Here is a 23,458-nt window from a genome sequence, read left to right on the forward strand (position 1 = left end):
GTTTAAAGCACAAACTCATGCAAATGGTACCATTAAAGCAAGAAATAATTTCTTTTTATTTACTATTTTATTCTTTCGTATGCTCTATCAACCATATTGGGAACTGTTGTTCTGCTGCCGACAAAAAGTGTCGCTATCGGTTAGGTCGCAGTACACCAATCTTTTGCACATCGTGGTATTTGATTAGCCCTCAGCCGATAACGATGTCGAACAGTCGTCAAATATTTACACTGTTCATAATTTCAAAATGAAAATGTCAGAAAGAATAGTGGATTGAAATATCGTCGTGTGTTTTAGGTTGCATGCAAAGGATAACGTCCGTAGGCTGCCATTCAGGTGAATTTAATGTGTTTGTGAAGTTTATTCATCGCTTTCCTTAATTGGTAACGAACGACGTCTGTTAAGTGATGCGCACGAAATCTGTGCGCAAAACTGCGATTGTGTTCATGAACGGGTGGATATGTACTCCCAAAGCCACTATAGCAAAAATTATCAAAGGCTCTGGGAGTACGTTTATTTGGACTAGATAACATCCCTCCGAGCTGATTAAGCACCGGGGAGAGGCAACGACTGTATCACTTACGGCATTATGACAAAAGATATTGGAGGAGTAGAAGTGGCACATCTTTATGAACGGCGAGAAGCTAGAAGTAGTGACCAGCTTCAAGTACTTGGGCGCTACCCTGTCCAAGGATTGTACCAGTACCGCTAAGGTCCGAATAAGAATTGCAACGGCGACGGCAGCGTTGGTCAGACTAATCAGGTTGTTAACAAGCCATTCCATCAGCTTCCCCACTAAGTACAGGCTCTGCAAGTCCCTCGTAGTTTCCATCCTACTCTACGGTTGCGAGGCCTGAACGCTTCACGCGGACACAGAACGCAGGATACAGGCATTTGAACATTAATGTCTCCGAAAACTGCTCCGCATCTCTGAAACGGAGCCCAAGACCAACGAGTACGTCCGGAACATGACTGCAAAACTTGTTGGTCCACAAGAGCCCCTACTGGCGACCGTCAAACGACGAAAGTTGGCTTGGACACTTCACCAGGCAGACTCTCTGTTCAAGACTGTTCTCCAAGGCACGCTTGAGGGAGGTCGACGTCGTGGCCGTCAGAACAAAAGTTGGATGGATGATGTAAAAGAATGGACATAATTTCCCTGGACGAATTACGCTCAGCAGCACACAACAGACCTGACTTGAGAGGGATTTCTGTATCGTCGTCCCTCATTTCTCCCCGATGGCCAAACCGGTGAAGGGATTGATGATGATGATGAATTACTAGTTATAATTGAGACGGATTTTTGAAGAAACCTATATAGATAATATATATAAACGTATTGATCGGCCATATCTCTTCCAGTCAATAGCTTAACGGTAACAATGGAAGACGACTAACAAAATCGATGTTCGAAATTTACTTTTTTGTTCAATGTTCCTTTTTGTGAATTATAAAATCCTCGTTTACTGCTACACCATTTTTGCATCATGTACCGTGTGTACATGCCGTTACGCTTGCCTCATGTGAGGCGCCATTGAGACTACGAGTGTACGCACATGGTAATTAGTTGTTTTTCATTTATATTAAATACACAAAACACTCGAAAAAATATTAATATTATGTAGTAATATATTAAGTCTGATATCAATTGAAGATTATTTATTAAAAAATCAACAAGCTGTACACAGTCACTGTGAAAAGACAACCATTGTACAATTGTCAAATAAAACATGTAGTATTCGGTATACGAGAGCAACACTTATGCAATGTGTCATTACAGTGTGAGGTTGAATACATGCCGTTCGTTATCTTTATCGCATAGACGGAAGAAAATGTTTTCAATTCAACTTTGCACATTGGTAAAGTTTATCTATAGTATGTTATCAATATTGCTTTAACGAAAATTGTATAAGTTGTTGAACAATAAAATAATACTCTATATTCATTGTTTTATTTACCATTAATGAAAAACGCCTGTTTTTACCTAGATCGAGCCTACCATTTGGGTGTGGTGGTGTGTAAAATCAAGCTGACATACTGTTTCCCTGATGTGCCTTCATATCTGAGGTAATCAGACCTTGCCTGCGTAGGGAGCTATTAAAAATGGCGACCAACGAATTAACAGAGGATTATCTGGAAGGGCAAGTTCTGTTTTGGAGGAAAGATATCACGAGGTGCATACAGAAACCAACCCTCGTCTCCCAACTGACCGCTCTTGATGTCATAAGTCACGGTAACTCTCTGATTTGACTTAAGAACTAAACGCAATAATTAATCTACTTATTTGAATATTCCCATTTGTTTACACAGTAAAATTCGTCGTGATGAAAATAATGCAGGGTGGGGGGGGGGCCTTATTCGTCACCCTGGAGGTAGACCGTTTTGATGAGGAAGTTTTCTTACTTGATAATTTTGTATTATGTTTGAGTTGTATAAACTTACTTCTCGTAATTAAAGATTCATTTTGTATACACAATATATGACACAATTATGATTGGGATATTATTATGGCGGCACATGCATCTATAGTACCCTCCCCCCCGCCGGCTTGCCGCTCTTGAGTCATGGTACATGTAACTCTCGGAATAGTCTTATGAACTAGACGAAATAACTGGTGCTCTTGATCTTAAGCTTGGTAGAGGAAAACTATAGGGGTTTGGGTAATCGACAAAATAACATTTTATTTACGTTATTTATTAAAGTATTTATAGAACGTATCGTACATTTAAATCTTACTGATCTATATTAGAAAATTGTTTGACGTTTAAAACATAGATTATGAACAAAACCAACTCGGACAAATGTACTTTCAGGACTTGACCTTGTATTCATTGAACTTTTACATTATTTACATTCGGTTCATGCATAAAGTTGCATTTACTAGGAGGATAATACCATTCACACTCGTATTAATACATAACCTTTTGCAAGTTAGAATAATATGATTGCTTGTTGCAGATGCATCAATGAAACTTCATGACGTCTTTACAAAAAGTATTGCTTTAGTTGCTGCTGACAAATTGATTAAAGCCGTCTACAAGAGCAAAGCACCTAACAACTGGTCTTCCTTTCTTAAAGCACTGAACGAGGAAGGTATGTTTGTTGAAAGAAAAGGTTGATCCTCCTCCTCCTCATTATCATCATCATCATCAACATCATCATTATCGTCATCATCTTCATCGTCGTCATTATCGTCATCCTCACATTCGTTGTCGTTTTCGTCGTCGTCGTTGTTCTCCTCCTCCTCCTACTCCTCTTCCTCCTCCTCATCATCATCAACAACAACAACAACATGATAATCAACTCATAATCATCATCAGCGTCATTTAATAATCTTAATCATTATCATCATCATCATCATCATCAGCAGCAGCATGAACAAAACATTAACAACTCAAACAACACAACATTTGTTGAATGTTTGTTCTTTATTTAATATTCGTCGCAAATTGTTAACTTTTGGTACTGTTTCTCATATTTTTAGGATTAGTGTTTAAAAGAACTCATAGAAAAAGGCGCCCACGAAACGCCAGAAGAACGCGAACATGGTCGTAAAATGATTTAGATTTTTGTTCCTGAACTTGAGAGACGTGTTGAACCTATCGATTTGTTGCCTGACTTAATTTCACAAGATGTAATAGATGAAGACGACGCAGAAGCGGTACGTATGCTGCAAGCGAATAATGGTAGAAGTTATGCGGTTGTATGCCTGTACAGACGAATGCAGAGTCGTTTACGCCCTGCGCAATGGTACTACGAGTTTCTCTGTGTTCTTCAACAACGAGGATATGAAGACATTCTGGAAATGATGGAACCGCAATTTTTGGAATCACCCACTGTCTATATCCCAAAGCTAGGTACATTATAGAGGATTCTTAAACAATCAGTAAACTGTTTAGCTTACCAACATTACTATGTCTTGTCAATCGGATATCATAAAGACATTTTTTTAAATGGTATATTTAATGTATGCACTACAGTGTTACGTTTCCTATGGTTTTTATTAATGTTTGATCTTCTGTAGGGGATAATCGGATACCGAAGAAGCCATCCAGATGTAATGATGAGACTGAACATGTTTTAGAAGGTAACATTATATTTAGCTCGGCACAAAATGGGAACCAAACTATATTCGACACTATGTTTACTCTCAATACTACCTGATTCCCTTAATCATTGGATCTGTAGATGATGGAAATGTTAGCCAAATGTCGTAATTATTTATAAACGTACTTGCTTGTTCGTATCTTCTTGATAACTGGTGCAATGACAGACAAAATTTTCCTTAAGCAATATAATTAATACATCTTGATGTAAAATTCAATTTTATGTGAATACAAAACTTATAATATCCTGGCAATCAATTACACATTGTCGTTTCAGAAGTTTACTATCCCAGTCAGTAAACGGATCTAAAGTCCAATCCATCGTTCTGGAATGCAAATTTGAATACTCAACATAGATCTGCTGGAGGCTGGTTTTATGATCCCCGAACTGCAACGATGTCCCTTGAGCCGGAGACAATTTCTGAGTCGACTTTTCATAACAGGGATCGAATGCATTTGCTTTACCCCACAACATGGGGCAGGACTTGGCCAGAACTAATGGTTGGTCTAGGAGGCCGTCATTGTCGTCCATGTCAATATCATCAGAAAGCTCTTCACACATTTCCGATGATGCTAGCACTGACGACGGTCGTCTGCATTTGCAAGTGGATCACGCTAAACGAATTACCGGAAACCGAAATGACATGCGTATACATCGAAATCCTGAAAAATATGTCAGCTATGGTAAATATTTGACAAATCATTACGAACATCAAATGCATGTGCATATGTAAAATATCTTATGACAATACGTGTAATGTTTTAACGATAATGCATTAAATTTTGAACATATATGAGTTATACCTAATGATTATTAATATTAAAGAAAACATGTTAAACATTAATTGCTATGATTGCACTTTTGTGCGACGATAAATGCGTTCCCAAGATCTTAAAGACAATGTATCTGCAGTTATACACAACGATATATTGTGGTTTTTTTTTCACGGTTGAGCTTTATTAAAATAACGTATTCAACCTTGTTATTTCTGGGCTGCAGACGACAGTTCATCGTCTCAGTTTGATCCATCAGAAGACACTGATACATTCTGCTCTGACGAAGAATCTTCATTGTATGACGACATCGAAACTATGGATGATACAGGTAAGAATTGGGTTGAAACAAAAAGTTGAGAAGAAATGCTTACTGCTCCACTTCTGGTTAAATTATTTTTGCACACATTTAAGCACACATATATATTATTAACATAAGCTAACATTGCAATTAAATGAATATATTCTTCCGTGCGACGCACACACTCTGTTTGTCTTGAATTCAGCCCAAATGTAATACACTATTAATGAAGTTTTTGAAACATAAGAACCGAGTTTAATTATAATCGACTGTTTTTAGCAGAAGATGATATTGGAAATTTCGAAGATAGTTTGGAGGATTTCCAACTGGAGCTTGCGGAAAAGGCTCTACAAGGTCACAATACGATTATCTGGTCGCCAACAAATACAGGAAAAACTTTCGTGGCCTTGAAAATAATGAAGGATCATCTTGTTAATCACCCTGGAGGTATATCGCAAACTTTGACAAGATGTTCATGAACCATATAAGCTTAATCTATGATACATGCTTTTTTATCCATAATCGATTTTATTAAGTTTACAACGAGTTAAAAGACGCTGTAACAGTTATTAAGGAGAATATAATGTTTAAATTTATATTATAGTTCCGGAAAGTAAAATCATTTTTAAATTGATTATTCGTCTTAACTGTATTGTGACATATTCATAATTTGATCAGTGTGAGTTTAAGTTCGCGGGATGTATAAGTACATTCACATATTTAATAATATGAGATTTGACAACTTATCCATGTTATGGACGTAAGAAGATTGCTTTTACGGCCAAAACAGTCCTTCTGATCAAGCAACAAGCGGTGAGAATAATAAAGCATCTCCCAGATTTCAATGTAGGTTAAATAAACATTTGTCAACTGACTGTTAAGATTCGTTTTATAAATGATACTGTGTCGTGTTTTATATATTTCTATTTCGTCTACACTTATGCCCATTTATATAAGCATATATATACTATAAAAAATCTTGATATATGAAGTGTTTAATCCAATAAGTTTAAGACTGTCAAATTACACATACTAAGTATTGAAAGCTATACCTGGATCTTTCGTCCGTGCACTACGGACTTCATTAGCAGAATGATTTCTAATGTTGGGAAACGTTAAAACTGCTAATTGTCGGGGTGAGCGATGTTAACGTACTGTCCCAGGTGTGCGAGAGTTGGTAGCAGCCCCGTCCTTGTTCAGCGCCGGTCTTAGTGCACGAATGTAAATAGCTTCCTTGACCCCTCTCTCGAACCAAGATGGCTCACGGTCCAGAATCCTAACGTTCTCCATTGTGATTGTGTGGTCCGGTTTACAGTCATGAATATGCCTTGAGACCTCAGATGATGTTGAACTCTGTTTCCTGTGTTCCACGAATCGTGCTTTCAGATTTCTTTCAGTTTCACCAATATAGTCCATTGAGCACTGTTCCTTTGGATGGCCATCACTTTTGATATGGTAGAAAAGTCCGCAGATGTCTTTCTTGTCTGGTTTGTCTTTAGGATGAACTAGCAGTTGTCTTAGAGTTTTATGCGGCTTAAAGGATACGCTGATGTTGTGTTTAAGAAAGGCCCGCTTCAACTGTTCAGAGGTACCTTGAACATATTTAAGGACGACGTTGCCCTTAGACTTGGCTTGCCCTGGTATTCTCTTGCTCACCGTACCGGACTTGGGTTTGCTGGCCTGTTCCCTTTCCTTTTTCAGTGCCCATTCCGGATAGTGGCACTTCTTCAAGGCCTGGCTGACATGCTGCATTTCATTATTCATGCCCTGTTCTTCTGAAATTATTGATTTAGCTCTGCCAAAAAGAGAAGTTCTAAAATACCGTATTTTTTTTACAATTATTAGTTTATATTGATTAAAATATCACGACTGGTATATTACATAACTTGAACAAGTTGTTAAGTTTTCATATTTTCAGTATATTCGGTAATAAAATTTTACTGGGTATGTCTACCAGGTAACTACCAGTTAACTATAAATAACGCAAGTCGATTGATCATCATCGTCACGTGGTAAACCTAGAAATGCAAACTGTGCATGCGTAGTGAATTGTATATATTTTATATATAAAATGATCAATCTACTTGCGTTATTTATTGTGTGTATATTGTTATGTTACCTATTTTCGCGATGTACTTTCGATTTCACATCGCGAAATTTTATTTCCTAATGTACTGAAAATATGAACTTTTTTCAAGTAATGTAATATACCAGTCGTGATATTTTAATCAATATAAACTAATAGTTGTAAAAAGATACGGTATTTTAGAACTTTTCATTTTTCGTCGTTTGTGGTTGACGGTCCCTTTAAGTATGAAATTATCAATAGACAAAACATGCATTTCTTAATTGTGTCGAATTTGTCGCAATGTTGCGTAACCATTGATCTAATTTAATGCCATATACTTTTTTATTATGTTAGCGGAAAATTATTTTGTATATAACATTAGAAAAATGTAACTCATTTAAAAACTGACTTTGAACAATCTTTTTACGGCAATATATATCAGGAAACTTGTGTATGTTTTTTCGACTATGCATGTATAGGTTTTATTCTTGTACTTTCTTCAGAGACAGCTCTAACAAACCCCGAAATGGTTTCCGTAATAAACAACAACAAGACTATTCAAGATAGGGAGTCCCCGGCATATTACAAATGGGCGATGGATGTGGACCGCACGGCATTGGAGAAAGTTAAACATGATAGAACCTGCCGAGACATGCGCGCTTGCGCTAGCTACATAACGGTTCGTGATTGCTTTATTGATGCAAGGTTAAGGTTCATGTAGAGGCTTCGTTTTGAAAAATGTGGGACCCCTAGCATTTAACTCAATTTTGACTAAAGGAAGAGTGCCACATTGAAAATGTATGCTTTGAAGGATGTTTTTCCTTCAAACTGCTACCAATTTTGTACATCAACGTATCATACCATCCACAAAATCAATCAAAATACAAAGCGATTTTAACAATAAAATATACATTATTTTCAAAAATCTGAATCATATTTATTCCACGTATTTCGGCGGAAAATTATATAACTAGTGATTAATATCGACATTGACGAGGGCAAGTTACGCTTAAATAGTAACAAGAAATATCTTTAAAAAAGATATACGGCGTTGATTGTGGTTGCAGTTAATGAAAGGTTAAGACTTCAATGAATGAGATCAAAGATAGCGTATGTCTTTTTCTGTGCAGTTCTTAGCTGCAGCAAACGCAGTAAGGGATGATACGCGGAGTTTTCGCGGCTTATTTTACATTATTACATATTGCTGGTCATAAACGTATAGATACAAAACAGAAAACCAAAAGAAGAATGGAAGTGAAATTAAAACATATGAGTCAATCGGCCACACGCGAAGTATCCGTACATATTTTTAATATTTATACGCGCGTTCTTCGAACAAACCTGTTTTAGTGGTTTGTCTGGCGTTGCTATTTGATTCGATTATTAACAGTATCGAGAATCATTGCGCTCATGCTTAATTCATTAGTCAATATGATGGCATAATTCTTGTTAAATTAATTAAAAATAATATTTATCATGGTATTGTTGTAAAACACATTAAGAATCTATTATTGACATACCATATGATATCGCTGGATATCTTCATTTAACATCTGTCTGGTCTAACGAAAATTCCAGTTCACCTAGTTCACGCTATAGCGTCTTTATTATGTAACGATTATTTTCCTGGCCGCGAACTCCGATCAGCACATAGGGTAGAGACGCAGCGATGACCTGTATGTAAACTCTGACATTCACACACAGTGGCCGCAAATTGACCCGATATACCTCGCGAGTTGAAATGCAATGCATTAAAGTGAGTCTTCGCTTCCACTGCTCTCTATACTTTAACATGTTAACATGTTGACAGGAATATGGAAGTTAGTACTAAATATGAGAACATAGCCTTTAAGTGCAAAAGTTCTCGCGCTGAAAATCTTCTGAAAATAAAAGGTGGACGCACAAACTGTATTGATGTCGAGATTGAGTGTAAAACTGTTCTATCTATTAAGCCTTTTCATTAGATATAAAATTGTTTCATGCTGAACACGCAGTAAAACAGTGTTACAAAGACGCGGACATGTTTCCAATGTTCTGGTCGTATTCTCAAATCAGCCAATGCAGTCAATGAAGTGTATTCATCTGTACTTGGCCGCGGGAAGTTTTATTTGAATTCTATTGGACACTAACAAAGGTCAGGCTAAGGTGAAAAGCTGGCGTATACAGCTAACGCCGAAAAAAAGTTTACATATCCAGAAATATCAAAACTCGAACACATGTCATTTCATCACCATGGGGGCAGCCATTTTTAAATTAATAAAATAAAAAGAAACATGCTAAAAACTCACTCATCGCCTAATTGACATGCCAAACGGTTGACGATGACAAATGCATTGGATTGTAATCTTTCCGTTGATGTTTGCAAACTGCACGATCAGACCTCATAAACACTCAAAAGAATAACTATGTAAGAAGCATTTCACCAATGTTTACAATCGTTGTCGAATCACATGTATTATATTATTGCGCATAAAATAGTACGCTTACAGACTGACAGAAAGATCGATACGTAACTCCGTTTAATTCATCACGGTATACTATTCTATTGATGATATATAATAATACATCGCTTTAACAATCTTAAAGTAGAAATAATTCTCTTTAACGGAGTTTTTAATAACGAAAGTGAAAACAACGGAAGTTGGATGGATATGCTGTGAGATGCACTTCGGCTCCAGAAAAAACAATACATATAAACTAAAAAGACGTGTGGGGGATAATTTTCAGCTGGAAAATATTTGAAATAGGGTAAGTGATGATATCTCTACGTGGTCATTTCTGTTATTTAGTGCGATCTCTTGCTGATTAATGTTAATAGTTGTTTTACTAGTTGCCACCCAACTGTCAAAATAAGTTTGTGTTTTCTCAGGTATGTGTATACACATACCCGGTTTTCTCACCACTGCACGTGGTTTCGACCGATTTGTTTTGCACGTTTTTCTACGGAGCACAGCGATGTCCACGCTTTCAAAATGGGTAGAAGGAATCGAAATATAAAATCAATCGGTTTGCCAATTTCTTTATATTCCTTTACAATTTTATTTGTCGTCTGCAATCTATTTCAATTTGAGATGATTTAAAATTTGCAATTTGGTTGAGAGGTAAATAACAAAATTGTTAAACCTTTGAAATAGAATTGTGACTCTTATTATCCACCATACCTCGCTTTTAAAAAAGTAGTTACGTTTTAGCTATTTTTAGAACTTTGTTTAGGAAATTTATCCAAAAAAGGCAGTTGAATAAAAACTCATTTGTTGTTTTGTGACAATAATTTTCTGTGAAATGTTGCTAACTTGACCTTGTATATGTATATAGCTTTGTATTTATTCAACTTAAGGTAGTGCATATCCTTCCTAACTTTAGATTGAGATTTTGTAAATTAGTGTAAAAATATATTGGTTTTAAACCAAAATATGAATAAAGCACACAAATATTGAATGTCAAAAATGTGTTTATGTTATTCTATCCGTCTTAAGCTTTAAAATGATATATAGTTTGACCATATTGTACCACATTGAATGAAGAAAAACCAAAGCAAAGTTTTAATGAATTTTATCCCCCCCATGAACCTTAAGCTGTTAGTCTGTTTTATCGCATATTGGGCTCATTAAAACAAAACGGAAATTCAAATCAAATTTGAATTTATAAATAACATTATTTCTGTTAGACTATTTAGGAGAGAGGGAGGGGGAAGCTAAGACTAACGAGAAATTCAACCGATGACATAGAAACATGTCGTCATTGATTATTCCGCACTATTTGGCCGTTTTCAGTTGGATATAAAGTAAGATATATAAAACGAGTTGTTAATGCAGCAAAGAGTCGCAGTTGTGTAGTGAATTTGGTATCCGCCTAGCGATCGGGAGGTAACGGGTTCGATCCCCATTGTGGGAGCGTTCTTTGGATTTCCCCTATAGACACCAAGTACTGGTTCTTGTCCCAGGAGACGGACTCGAGAGCGTTTAAAATAGGCCTAAGGCTTTCTATGCAATGGAGCTAAAACAAAGAGGTTTCAACTAATGCAGCAAAAAAACTAGATCAATGTTTTAAAGAAGGAATTTATTGCGAATGAACATAATATAGAAATATTTAATCCTCAGAGAATCTGAATTAACTAAATGCTCATCACCATTCCGGAACAACCCGTCTTTCAGTAGTATAACACTACAAACATTGTAAGTGAAAGCTTTGAAAAGACAACCGGCAAATATCGAGATGGTAACTAAACTCCAAAGAATGGTCTTGTATTGTATTGAATTTAATGCGATTTGTTTGATATATTTTCATGCTTAACGAATATGTATATAGACGCTTCGGTAGCTAAGTGTTCGATTGTATTTCGAATTAATCATTACTTTAAAAAACGTGAACAAGTATATATTATTAGGCATGATTGCATTTACTAACTAACCCGTATTTGGTCTCGCAAATTTACAGATTTACGCTGCTGCATTGGAAATAAACACGCTACTAGAAACGGAAGACATTGCGAGGTATCTTGCAATGAGAAACAAAAGTGAAACCGAAGCCAGTGAAAAGCTTACGGAACTAGAAAGTAAACTGCTAAGGCCGTTCAAAAGTATGCAAACATGTTTCCTTTTTGTTTTTTACAAAACAAAGTTCATTGAGATTAAAGCAATTCTAATGTATTATTTGACTACAACGTCGATCCGCTATTTGATTTACAGGAGTACAAGCTAACATGTTAAATGTGAGCAAAACTACCGGAACTAATCCGAACGTGAGAACAGTCTGTGACAAATTGAAAGAAATGATGAGTAAGGACGAGGTCGGCTCTAGAGCTTTGATAATGGTGAAGGCACGTGCCACGTCTCGTGCGCTGGCAACATTTATCAACAAAGACTTTAAGTCGTATGGAATCCGCGCCAAAGAGCTTTAAGGACATGCGGATCTGGGCGGAGAAGAAGGTTTTTTTCTGAAGCTTATTAATCGCAATAACATCCTATATATATGTATACATCGTTTCCTAACAAAAAGCAATATACAAGACAATACATCTTTACATTTAAATAAATGTATCGATAAAAACGTATAACTTGTTTAATAATTTTCATTAAATACGAAGATACTTCATGGATATATATGAATAAATAATAAATAAATAAATAAATAAATAAATAAATAAATAAATAAATAAATAAATAAATAAATAAATAAATACATAAATATATACATATATATATATATATATATATATATATATATATATATATATATATATATATATATATATATATATATATATATATATATAAATATAAATATATAAATATATATAAATAAACAATAAATATATTTATAAAAAAAAAAAATATATATATCTATATATATATATATATATATATATATATATATATATATATATATATATATATATATGTGTGTGTGTGTGTGTGTGCGTGTGTGTGTGTGTGTGTGTGTGTGTGTGTGTGTGTGACATGCGGTTGCATATACTTAAAAAAAGTTGTTGTGAAACGTATTTCATATCATTGGTTACTAAGACAATATTTCAGCTGTGGTGAAATCTTTTTCCTCTTAGGAATGGACCAAACAATGCAAAAGACCATTCTTGATCAGTTCAACAAAGGTTATTACAAAGTCCTCGTATGCACAGCTGTGGGGAACGAAGGACTTCATACTCCAGGTTGCAACATTGTAATAAATTACAATGTCTTGGGCAACGAAACGACAAAGATTCAAATTCCATGTTATATAAGCGCCGTTCTGTGTTTAGTGAATACATACAATCTAAACCCAAACTTATAAATGGAAAACGTATTAAAGCAGTGGCCACAACTTAAGTCATTTGTATATTAGCGACATGTTGTTTGTATTATCCTGTAATAGGCATTTTTATTAACTTGTTTAGCATATAAGACTAGCTGATGGTAAAACGAATTTCACCCCTGACGAGATTTCTGGAGTTGTATAAATGTTATTCTAAATTTTATTAAGTAAATTGACCACTTGTTTAAATGTAAAAGCAAGCTTACATATATATTTAATTGTATGTGAAGGTAGAGTATATTGCTCATTTATATTTATTGTTACTGTTTAAGGGCGCGCACGAAAGCCAAATTCGACACTCGTACTTGTCGGTACAGAAAAAATGTTCGACCACGATCGCATGAACGCATTTAAAGTTTAACTGATGAATCAGGCAGTCATGCAATTTAAAGGCATGGAAATAAATGAGTTGTCGGTGCGAGTTTCTGCACAACAGAATAAACTGAGGAATGCCAATATTTCGAAGTTGGAACTCAGGGAAATGAAAACCAACAGGAAGTCAAAAGCAGTAGATTACATGATAAAGTGTCAGCGGTGCAAGACCCATATCTGTATGAGTTCTGAAATTCGAATCCTTGGCACAGGGCGTTTTCCGATAAATTTCGAAGTCATAAAACACGTCGAATTGAGTGAACTTAGAAAAGTCACGAGTTTTAATGGAATAAAATTGGTGAAGTCAGCTCATTGCAAAAGGTGCCTGTGATATGGGGAACAGTAGCCGAAACGAAAGGTTTGGCGTTGATTTTTTTTATCATGTGTCGCTGTTGTGTTTGGGAGCACTGGCTCGAGCCGATCTCAGTTCTTTAAGAAATGAGACGACGTTCCATATGACTTTCCAACAATGGACGCGGCGGATATCGCTTGTGACTTTGAAAAAAGCTGGATGAATGAGTTGTAATGCGCCGCTAAAACAATCAAAATATCTATTATTGTGTTGCTGCGCACATTTATCTAGATATAGTTAAAGTACAATCAAGAAATGACACAGACATGCGCCTAATCTTATGATGTTGTTTGTTAATTTTTTGCGGACACTGGATTTATTCGTATGATCTGCTACACTGACGTTAATATTACACTATTAGGACGGTTAGTGTATTCTGATTTTGTGTCCAATATATCGTGTTCTGACAGTTTGATATTTTGTGTACATCATGTTGAAACAATATTTTTGCTTACGTTGGCGTAATAAGTTATGTTCGTAAAATCTGTTTATGTTGTTTTGAATAGAACTCACGCGGGTCATTCAAGTATTAAGCGAAAAAAACGACATATATGTTAATTGGACTCAATTCTAAATAACTACACGAAAATAAGTGTATTCTTTGAAAAGATATACTTTATTATAATTGAAATTGGCATATGTGCCTTTTTAATTGAATATGGCCTTTGTATGCAAAAACTTGTGAAAATGCTTTGTAGCTATTTGCAATACAGTGTGTTGTTTGTTTCAGTTTGATGTTTTTGATGTAATTTCCTTTTTTATTTAGAAAATGTCAGATGTTAACATAAAAACATGTTTAAGGAACTTTTCAATTTTAAAATGTTATCTTTTTATCTAGTCTCTGCATTAGAGAAAGCCTTTCTACAATATCAATACACATTTTTAAAATAATAAAACTTCCGAAGCTTTGAAAGATCTCGATATATATGTTCATGATTTGATAGATTAAAAAAAGGATTTTGTGTTATTTCAGAACACTTAACGGCATGTAAGAACGAGAACAACCGTGCTAGATCTAGATTTCACAAAACAGTTGTGCAGAAACTATAAACAATAAAATACATTTAATGCTTAGTTTAATATTAGGCATCAGACACGTACGCAATAACGATATGTTTTACAACAGGAACAAACGGTAATAATATGTTTTACATCAGTAACAAAGGGACAACGATTCAAATAGTGTCATGTTGTACAACTGTAACAAAGTAATACGATGCTTATATGTTGTATAACAGTAACGAAGGAACGACGATGCAAATATGAGGTTCAACAGTAGAAAAGTAACGACAATACTGATATTTTGCACAACATTACCAATATTTGACAATAATTTATGATATTAGCAATGATACGTTGTACAAAAGTGAAAAAGTAACGACAATACGAATACAGTCATGTTCAACAGTAACAAAGTAACGACGATACTAATACCCATGGATACACAAGTTACAAAGTAACGACGAAACTAACACTGATATGGTGTACACAAGTTACACACTATCGGCGAGACAAATACTGATATGTTGTACAATTTACAAAGTAACGGCGAGACTTATACTGATATGTTGTACACAAGTTACAAATTAACGACTACATTTATACTGATATGTTGTACACAAGTAACAAAGTTACGACGAAACTAATACTGATATGTTGTACACAAGTTACAAAGTAACGGCGAGACTAATACTGATATGTTGTACACAAGTGACAAAGTAACGACGACACCAATACTGATATGCTGTTAACAAGTTACAAATTAACGACGAAACTAATTGTTGTGTATGTGGGATAACATAAACAGAGAACAACGCAGTACGTTTGGTTGCTATTTTAATACTACATCGTATGACCAGTGGTGAGCATGGGAACACTTTCGAGAAGTGTCTGACTGCTGACCTCTGTTGATCTTAATTGATCGACATGTCGTTTCCATATCACGCCGTTTCCAACATCAACTTTGTATAAAAGCGGTCCGTCGCGCGATATAATGCACCCACTGATCCATTTATCTCTTGCTGGGTCGGTGGTAGTACCGAAGGCTATAGACGCGCCTCAGCTCTATCTCCCGGTGCAGCTGTAGACTTGTATTTATTTCTTGAAGTTTTTTGTGGACTCCCGCGGCGAGTGCCCGTGCATGAGCTGAGGGAGTACCCAGGAGGCGATTGTTTTATATAATTTCTTACTAATAGCAGTAGTTACTAATTTTTTGTCTTATATATATTTTCACTTAGGTGTGTGACACATTTTTGTTTTACATAATTATAAAATAGCTTTGAAAATCTCTTTTTAAATACTAATTAAGACCCGCTTAATTTAATCCCTTAATGACTTATTATTGTATTGCTTAATTGCTTTAAATAGTAATATAAATGTTATTTATATATGCACTAATGAATATGCGTGCAGACGCTGTGAAATACTGTTTTTAAAATATAAGTTAATAAAAAGCGTACAGACGTGTTAAAAAGACTGTTATCTTTTCATTATTTTGTGTTATCATTTGTATTATGTTAATTAAGTATTTCTATCAAATAGTCACCTTGTTATGTAAATATCAAGTAAAGGTTCTTTTAGCGGGTACCTGGGGCGCTCTACACCCCAGGGTATGATTGAATAAAATTGTATGAAAAAGAAAAAAGTCTCGCGCGAGAACAGTTTGGTTTAAGTCAAAATCGCGATAGTTATGACTATCAGCCAAAGATTGTTTCATCTGCGAATCGTTAACAACCGTCTGTGTGTCTCGTTTCATCGAATCCAATTTTGTGCGCAACGTGCGCCCTAGAAATAATTTGGACGGTGTTTCGCCTGTTGTAGCGTGGGGCGTATTTCGGTATTGAAGCAAGAATGCATTAAGTTTCAAATTCAAATCATCGGATTCTGTTCGCATAGCACGCAATGATGATTAAAATGTTTGATTAAATCTGTCCACTAGACCGTTCGTAACAGGGTGGGCTACTGCCGTGCGAATGTGTACAATACAATTACTTTTCACGAATTTCGTGAAACCGTCTGAAATGAACTGACTTCCATTGTCGGTAACAAGTTGCTTAGGTAATCCGTACCTGGCAAAAATTGTTCGAAGAGCTTGTATTGTTTTCTCGGTAGTTGTGGATTTCATTACAACGATTTCGGGCCATTTTGAGTGGGCATCATAAAACAAGAAACATGTGACTTAAAAATGGACCTGCGTAATCAACGTGTACGCGCTCAAAGCTCTGTGTGGGCCATTCCCACGGGTGTAATTGTACCTTTGCTGACGATTTCTGTTGCATTTGACAGCCATTACACCGCCTATATAAATGCTCTAAATCGCTGTCGATGCCAGGCCACCAGACATAACTTTTCGCTAAAGATTTCATTCGGACGATACCTGGGTGGCTGACATGTAGTAAAGATAATACGCGCTCTCGCAGTTTGACAGGAATAATGACTCTGATGCCCCACATTAAGCATCCGCGGTGAATTGTTAATTCGTTACGTCGCGAGTAATAGGGTTTCATCTACGGGTCATCAGTCATTTCGTTCCAGCCGTTTTGTACGTAATCGAACACGCGCGTGCACGCGCTCTCGATTTGATTCCCGGCTAATTTTAGCACTCGTCACGGGAAGCTGCTCTAATTGCGACGTGTAAAATACGTCTTCAGTTTCGAGATTTGTTTGACCTTTTATTGGCGGGGGTAATCTCGACAATCCATCGACATTTGTATGATGTTTAGTGTTCTTGTACTGAATGTCGTAATCGAACCCTGGAAGAAACATGGCGTACCTTTGTACGCGCGCGGCTGAGGTCGCGGGAATAAATTTACTGGGGCTAAATATTGACGTTAGCGCTTGACAATCCGTAACCAACGTAAACTTTTTTCCATAAAGATACGGGTATACTGTGAAACCATTATTAATCGTCAGGCATTAATTTTCATAAATTTCGTCAGTCGACCGATCGGCGAATTTAAGATCCTAACGAACAATTATGTTCTATGTTTGAACAAAAACAAACACTAAGTTGAACAATATTTTAAAACTTTACCGTAGACATGAGGCATTAAATTTCAACATAATCCATGCACACATTCACTGCTGTTTCGTAATCAAGATTAATCCGGTTTTGACACAAAGGGATGTTGATTACACAAGGTACTTAACTGACACGTTTCACTTCTTTAAAACGCGTGTGCAGAACAGCTGTATCGAATGCGTTGACTTCGTTTATGTAGAATGGTAATGAATTAGCGCATTGTTTATAACTTTATTACCCATTAGGTGCATTGTGTTTTTCAGGGGTGTTGCATATTAGCCATCACGCAGCGATTGCCGATGAAAGACAATAAACCAAATAAAAAGATGACGATGTATGATCAACATGCGTATTTATCACAAATTAATAAAGAATATTTTAATTGCTGTTTGTTGTTTGATTGTTTGCGTTTAACCACACTTATTACTATTTTATATGTATCAATTTATTTATTTTTAAATTATTGATTTATATAACGGTAGTTTACTTTTTAAGAACAAACACACACATAGAGTTTATAATTTTAATGTTGATATCAGAATAAATAAGCATTTTATTTGAAAAAAAACAACACTTAACAATCTGGAACCTCTTTCGTATAACACAAACAGTTTTTAAACGGTATTGACAGCATTTTAATAAAAATCATACCAACTAGAACACATACCCAAGAAAATAAACAAAAGTGACTAGTTTGATTTGCTATTTGATAGAATAAGACTAATTGGCAATTGGCTTCGTTGTTACAAACACTCGTTAACGGTTATTCGATCCCACTTGCCCGCTAATCATAACAATGAACGTGTGAATGGCATACATTAAGAGGGTCCATTACTGTCCCTTGATAACAAAAGACTAGTTAATTGGCATGTGACAAACAAGCCCCACCTCCTGCAGTGATTCTCAAGTGTGTTCCCGCATTCGTACCACGATTTTTCGCAACTGCGATTGATCGCGAATATGTATTACACACAAATCGGATATTGAATGACGCATTTTTATTAAATTCAAAATAAAAAATCGGCGAATTTAAGTGCTGACGAAATCGTCATTTTTATAAAAATGACGAAATTTTGTGCTGTCGAAAATAAATGGTTTCACAGTAACTTTTGAACAGCCCAGTAAAACGCTAAAGCTTCCTTATCGATTTGCGCGTATTTACGTTCCGCTTTCGTTAGCGATCTTGACGAAAATGCAATTGGCCTTTCAGAACCATCCTGCATTACATGCGACATTATACCGGATAAACCATACGGAGACGCGTCGGTCGCGAGGCGTACCGGATGTTCTGGCCTGTAATGAATAAGAACTTTCAAGAATTTTCAAACGCGGTTTCACATTCGCTCGACCATATGAATTTACGATTTTTCTCAAGGAGAGCTGTCAGCGGTTTAATGGTTGTCGCGAGATTTGGCAAAAATCTGTGATAGTAATTAAGCACCCCTAAATATGCTGTCAATGATTTAATGTCTCGCGGAGTCGGTGTGTTTAACACTGCCTCAACCTTATCCTGACATTTCCAGAGTCCTTCAGCGTCAATCTCATGACCACAGTATGTAATCCGTTTTTCAAAGAAAACACATTTATCTTTGTTAACTTTGATTCCAAAGAGCTCTAACCTGCTCAAAACTTTTTCGAGATTGTCAAGGTGTGTACAGTCATTGACACCTGTGACCACCATATCGTCCAGAATGCACTGTACTCCGGGAATCCCTTGCAGAACTTGGTCGATTGTTCGTTGCCATATTGCTGGGGCAGACGCAACGCCATACAACATCCGATGGTATCGATACAGACCACGGTGCGTGTTAATTGTCAATAATTCCTTGCTCTCTTCGTCGCATTCAAGCTGCAGAAATGCTTGTCGTAGATCGAGCTTGCTGTATTTTTGCCCGGGAGACAAATTGACAAGAACGTCTTCCAAGCGTGGAAGAGGATTTTTGTCAACGTTTATTTCTTGATTGACAGTTGCCTTAAAGTCTCCACAAATCCGAACATCACCGTTAGGTTTCACAACGGGCACAATGGGTGTTGCCCATTCACTAGTGTTAACTTTCGTCAAGATTCCCTGGCGCTCAAGGTTATCCAATTCTTTTTTAATTTTTGGTTTGAGCGGGTATGGCACTGTTCTGGCTTTCATAAATCTAGGTCTAGCATTTTCCTTTAGCGTTAACCTAGCCTTGATGTCTTTAACCTTTCCGATGACATCACTGAAGACAACGGCGTATTTCTTGAGCATGGATGTAGACGCACATTCGTCGACAAATGGTTGACGGATACGATTTTGTCCCAGTCTATTCGTATTTCTATTAATCAATCTCTACCAAGGAGACTCGGACCGTCACCTTTCACAACACACAACTGCAGATGTTTGTGCTGGCCATTGTATGAGACTGACACCATTACAGTCCCTTCCTGCTCGAAAACTTCTCCGGAATACGTCTTGAGGATTTCCTGTGGTCGTCGCATCTTAACTTGACCGAACAACTTCCGGAATTTAGTGTTTGACATCAGCGTGACGGCAGATCCGGTGTCCACTTCAATTGTCATGCTTACGTTGTTTATTTCCGGTTTTATGGTGATTCTTCCTTTGTCACCACTCTTCACAGAATTTATTAGATGCACGTCTTCAACGTCGCTGCTTTCATCCTCAATGTCATCATTTTCCAATGCGTTGACATTCTTCGTTTAAGGGCATACACGCTTTATGTGTCCTTTGGCATTACATTTATGACAGGATGCATTTTTATACCTGCAATCCGCCGAATGGTGGTTCGTTCTGCCACAGTGTACACACGTCGTTCTGGAACGTGATTTGTGCGTGTATTTCTTGTTCTTCGGCGGTCTGGTTGCAGTCTTCTTAACGCGGTTGACGTTGCTTCCGGCGTTTGCAACTCAGCGGCGTCCCTTGTTGCGGTTTCCATCGCTATGGAGATGTCAATTGCTCTGTTGAGAGTCAATTCTTCTATTGACAACAGCTTCCTTTGGGTTGCTTCGTCTTTGATACCGCACACGAACCTTTCCCTAAGAGCATCATTCAATGCCGGACCGAAGTCACAATATTCGGACAGCTTCCGAAGTTCGGCGACATATTCTGTTACACTCTCGCCAATGGCTTGGTTCCGTCTATGAAAGCGAAACCGTTCTGCTGTAAGCAGTGGCTTCGGGGATAAGTGCTTCCTTAATAATTCACACAGTGTTTTATAGGTTTCTTTAGATGGCTTCTTCGGAGCGGTAAGGTTACGAAGTAATCCGTATGCTTTTTCTCCAACTAGCGTCAACAATGCTGCCACCTTCCTTTCATTAGCAATGTCATTTACTAAGAAATATTGTTCGAGTCTTTCTTGATAACTCTGCCATGACTCAACATTACTATCGTACTATCTAATACTGATATGCTGTACACAAGTTACAAAGTATTGGCGAGACTAATACTGATATGTTGTACACAAGTTACAAAGTAACGACGAAACTAATACTGATATGTTGTACACAAGTTACAAAGTATCGGCGAGACTAATACTGATATGTTGCATACAAGTTACAAAGTAACGGCAAAACTTATACTGATATGCTGTACACAAGTTACAAAGTAACGGCAAAACTGATATATTGTACACAAGTTGCAAAGAAGTAACGACGACACTAATACTGATAAGTTGCAGACAAGGTACAAAGTAACGACGAAACTAATACCTTATATGTTGTACACAAGTTACAAAGTAACGACGAAACTAATACTGATATGTTGTTCACAAGTTACAAAGTAACGACGAGACTAATACTGATATGTTGTACACAAGTTACAAAGTAACGACGAAACTAATACTGATATGTTGTACACAAGTTACAAAGTATTGGCGAGACTAATACTGATATGTTGTACACAAGTTACAAAGTAACGACGAAACAAATACTGATATGTTGTACACAAGTTACAAAGTATCGGCGAGACTAATACTGATATGTTGTACACAAGTTACAAAGTAATGGCGAAACTAATACTGATATGTTGCATACAAGTGACAAAGTAACGACGATACCAATACTGATATGCTGTACACAAGTTACAAAGTAACGACGAAACTAATATTGATATGTTTTACGAAAGTTACAAAGTAACGACGAAACTAAAACTGATATGGTGTACACAAGTTACAAAGTAACGTCGATACTAATACTGATACGTTGTTCAACAATTAAAAAGTAACGCCGATACAATTACTAGAATGTTGTACAACAGTAGCACAGAAGCGGCGATACGAATATGATGTACACTTGGAGACTTTTTCTTACGCAGCACTTTTCAAATTTGAATATCTCAAATGTTAGTTCAGATTTTGATTAACAATTTTACGTGTGATCATTTGATTACATTCTGAGCAATCTCACGGTAAAATCATTCATCCTTGTCGATCGGACGCTTAAGCACGTGGGGTATGTATGGTTTCATCTGTTTGCAAGTGGAAATGGTGACACGCAATACTATTCTTATTTGATTTTTATTTCATCATTTTAGGTGGGTTCTTACATCAAGATAACATAAAACTATTTTAAATAATGTATGGCTCACCGGAATATTTAAGAGCGCTTCCGCTCTTAGTGTATTGAAGACTTTTGTAATGCAACACTTTTCAAACTTTAATATCTCTCTTCTAAGTAAAGATTTTCATTCAAAATTGTAGATGTGATCATTTGACTACATTCGGTGCAAACCAACGATACAATCATTCTTCCGTGACGATCGGACGCTTTATCACGTGGGGTGGGTAGTATGCACTTTGCTATACTAATGTGATCAGACTCTTGATGAACGTTCACTGACCAAGAGCCAATAAGTGTGACATCCTTTTTAGCAGGGCTATTCGCCTTTTGTACTAAAGAGCGTCCGGTCTTTGTTTGTGACCAAGATGAAATGGAGGTTAAGGTTTGTCTGCAACAAGAACATAACTGTATAACTGCTTAACTTATTAAATTGAAACTCCACATACGCCATCGTAGAACAATAGTCGAGGTCGCTGTATTGAACAGCTATTGTTTTAAGTAGTAAAGGTGTCGCGAAATCTATGTCCGGATCCGGAACGCGAGATTCCGGACTTAACGAGGTAAAATACTGCATAATAAATCCGTTCCCCTTGACTTTCGTCCGGATCGCGAGATTTCCGGACTATCGAATTCCGGATAAACGCGGGTTCACTGTATAATAGTAAAAACCGTTGTATGCAAAATGTTTGCTGTTCCCGGGGCGTTAACTCTATAATATCGGGAACCTATTTATAAACTACTCATGCAATTATGCAATCAACACAAATAAATTACTTTCTCTCAGAATCGCATGCTTTAATGTTATACCAAACTGAGCAAATATAAATAAAATTATGAAATTGCACATTCAGACATACATTTCACAAACTCTCCTGAAATAAGAATCTGGATACCAACCAAACGCACAACCACAACAAAACCGCACGTATGAAATACAGGGACGTAGTTTGGGTATAATGCGACTGTAGGCCAACGCCCGGTTTGGTTATACAAGTGTCTCAGTTTCGTATTGGCGTTTATATTGGAGAAACTTATAACGATGTTTTTGTGTTAATTTAATCAAGTACATGTATATTGCAACAATGACAATAGGTTTATTTGTACTGAAAGG

At 36.5% G+C, this 23,458-nt stretch overlaps 2 protein-coding genes across 4 annotated transcripts; one reads left to right on the top strand and one right to left on the bottom strand.

Annotated features, from left to right (window-relative positions):
- Nucleotides 1–1,904: 1,904 nt before the first annotated feature.
- LOC127854115 (uncharacterized) lies at nt 1,905–16,169 on the top strand. 3 transcript variants are annotated; one of them, XR_008036922.1, is made up of 12 exons: nt 1,905–2,233; nt 2,959–3,093; nt 3,485–3,857; nt 4,025–4,087; nt 4,384–4,790; nt 5,107–5,211; nt 5,461–5,628; nt 7,753–7,928; nt 11,687–11,828; nt 11,938–12,177; nt 12,810–12,914; nt 13,330–16,169. XR_008036922.1 is itself a non-coding variant. In XM_052389117.1 (11 exons), the coding sequence occupies exons 5-10, from the start codon at nt 4,580–4,582 to the stop codon at nt 12,147–12,149; spliced, it is 1,014 nt and encodes a 337-aa protein (XP_052245077.1). In that variant the 5' UTR covers nt 1,905–2,233; nt 2,959–3,093; nt 3,485–3,857; nt 4,025–4,087; nt 4,384–4,579; the 3' UTR covers nt 12,150–12,177; nt 12,810–16,169. The 3 variants fall into 3 exon arrangements, 1 of the variants encoding a protein (XP_052245077.1); XR_008036923.1 differs by having other exon boundaries at nt 5,464–5,628; XM_052389117.1 differs by having other exon boundaries at nt 12,810–16,169.
- On the bottom strand, nt 15,793–20,041 carry LOC127852569 (uncharacterized protein K02A2.6-like). Its single transcript, XM_052386523.1, has 3 exons — nt 19,422–20,041; nt 16,773–16,849; nt 15,793–15,926 (listed from the first exon to the last, which is right to left on the bottom strand). Exons 1-3 carry the CDS (start codon nt 20,039–20,041, stop codon nt 15,793–15,795), a joined length of 831 nt encoding a protein of 276 aa, XP_052242483.1.
- Between the last annotated feature and the right edge of the window lie 3,417 nt (nt 20,042–23,458).

Source organism: Dreissena polymorpha, chromosome 12 (assembly GCF_020536995.1).
Source record: "Dreissena polymorpha isolate Duluth1 chromosome 12, UMN_Dpol_1.0, whole genome shotgun sequence".
NCBI classification, from domain to species: Eukaryota; Metazoa; Mollusca; class Bivalvia; order Myida; family Dreissenidae; genus Dreissena; species Dreissena polymorpha.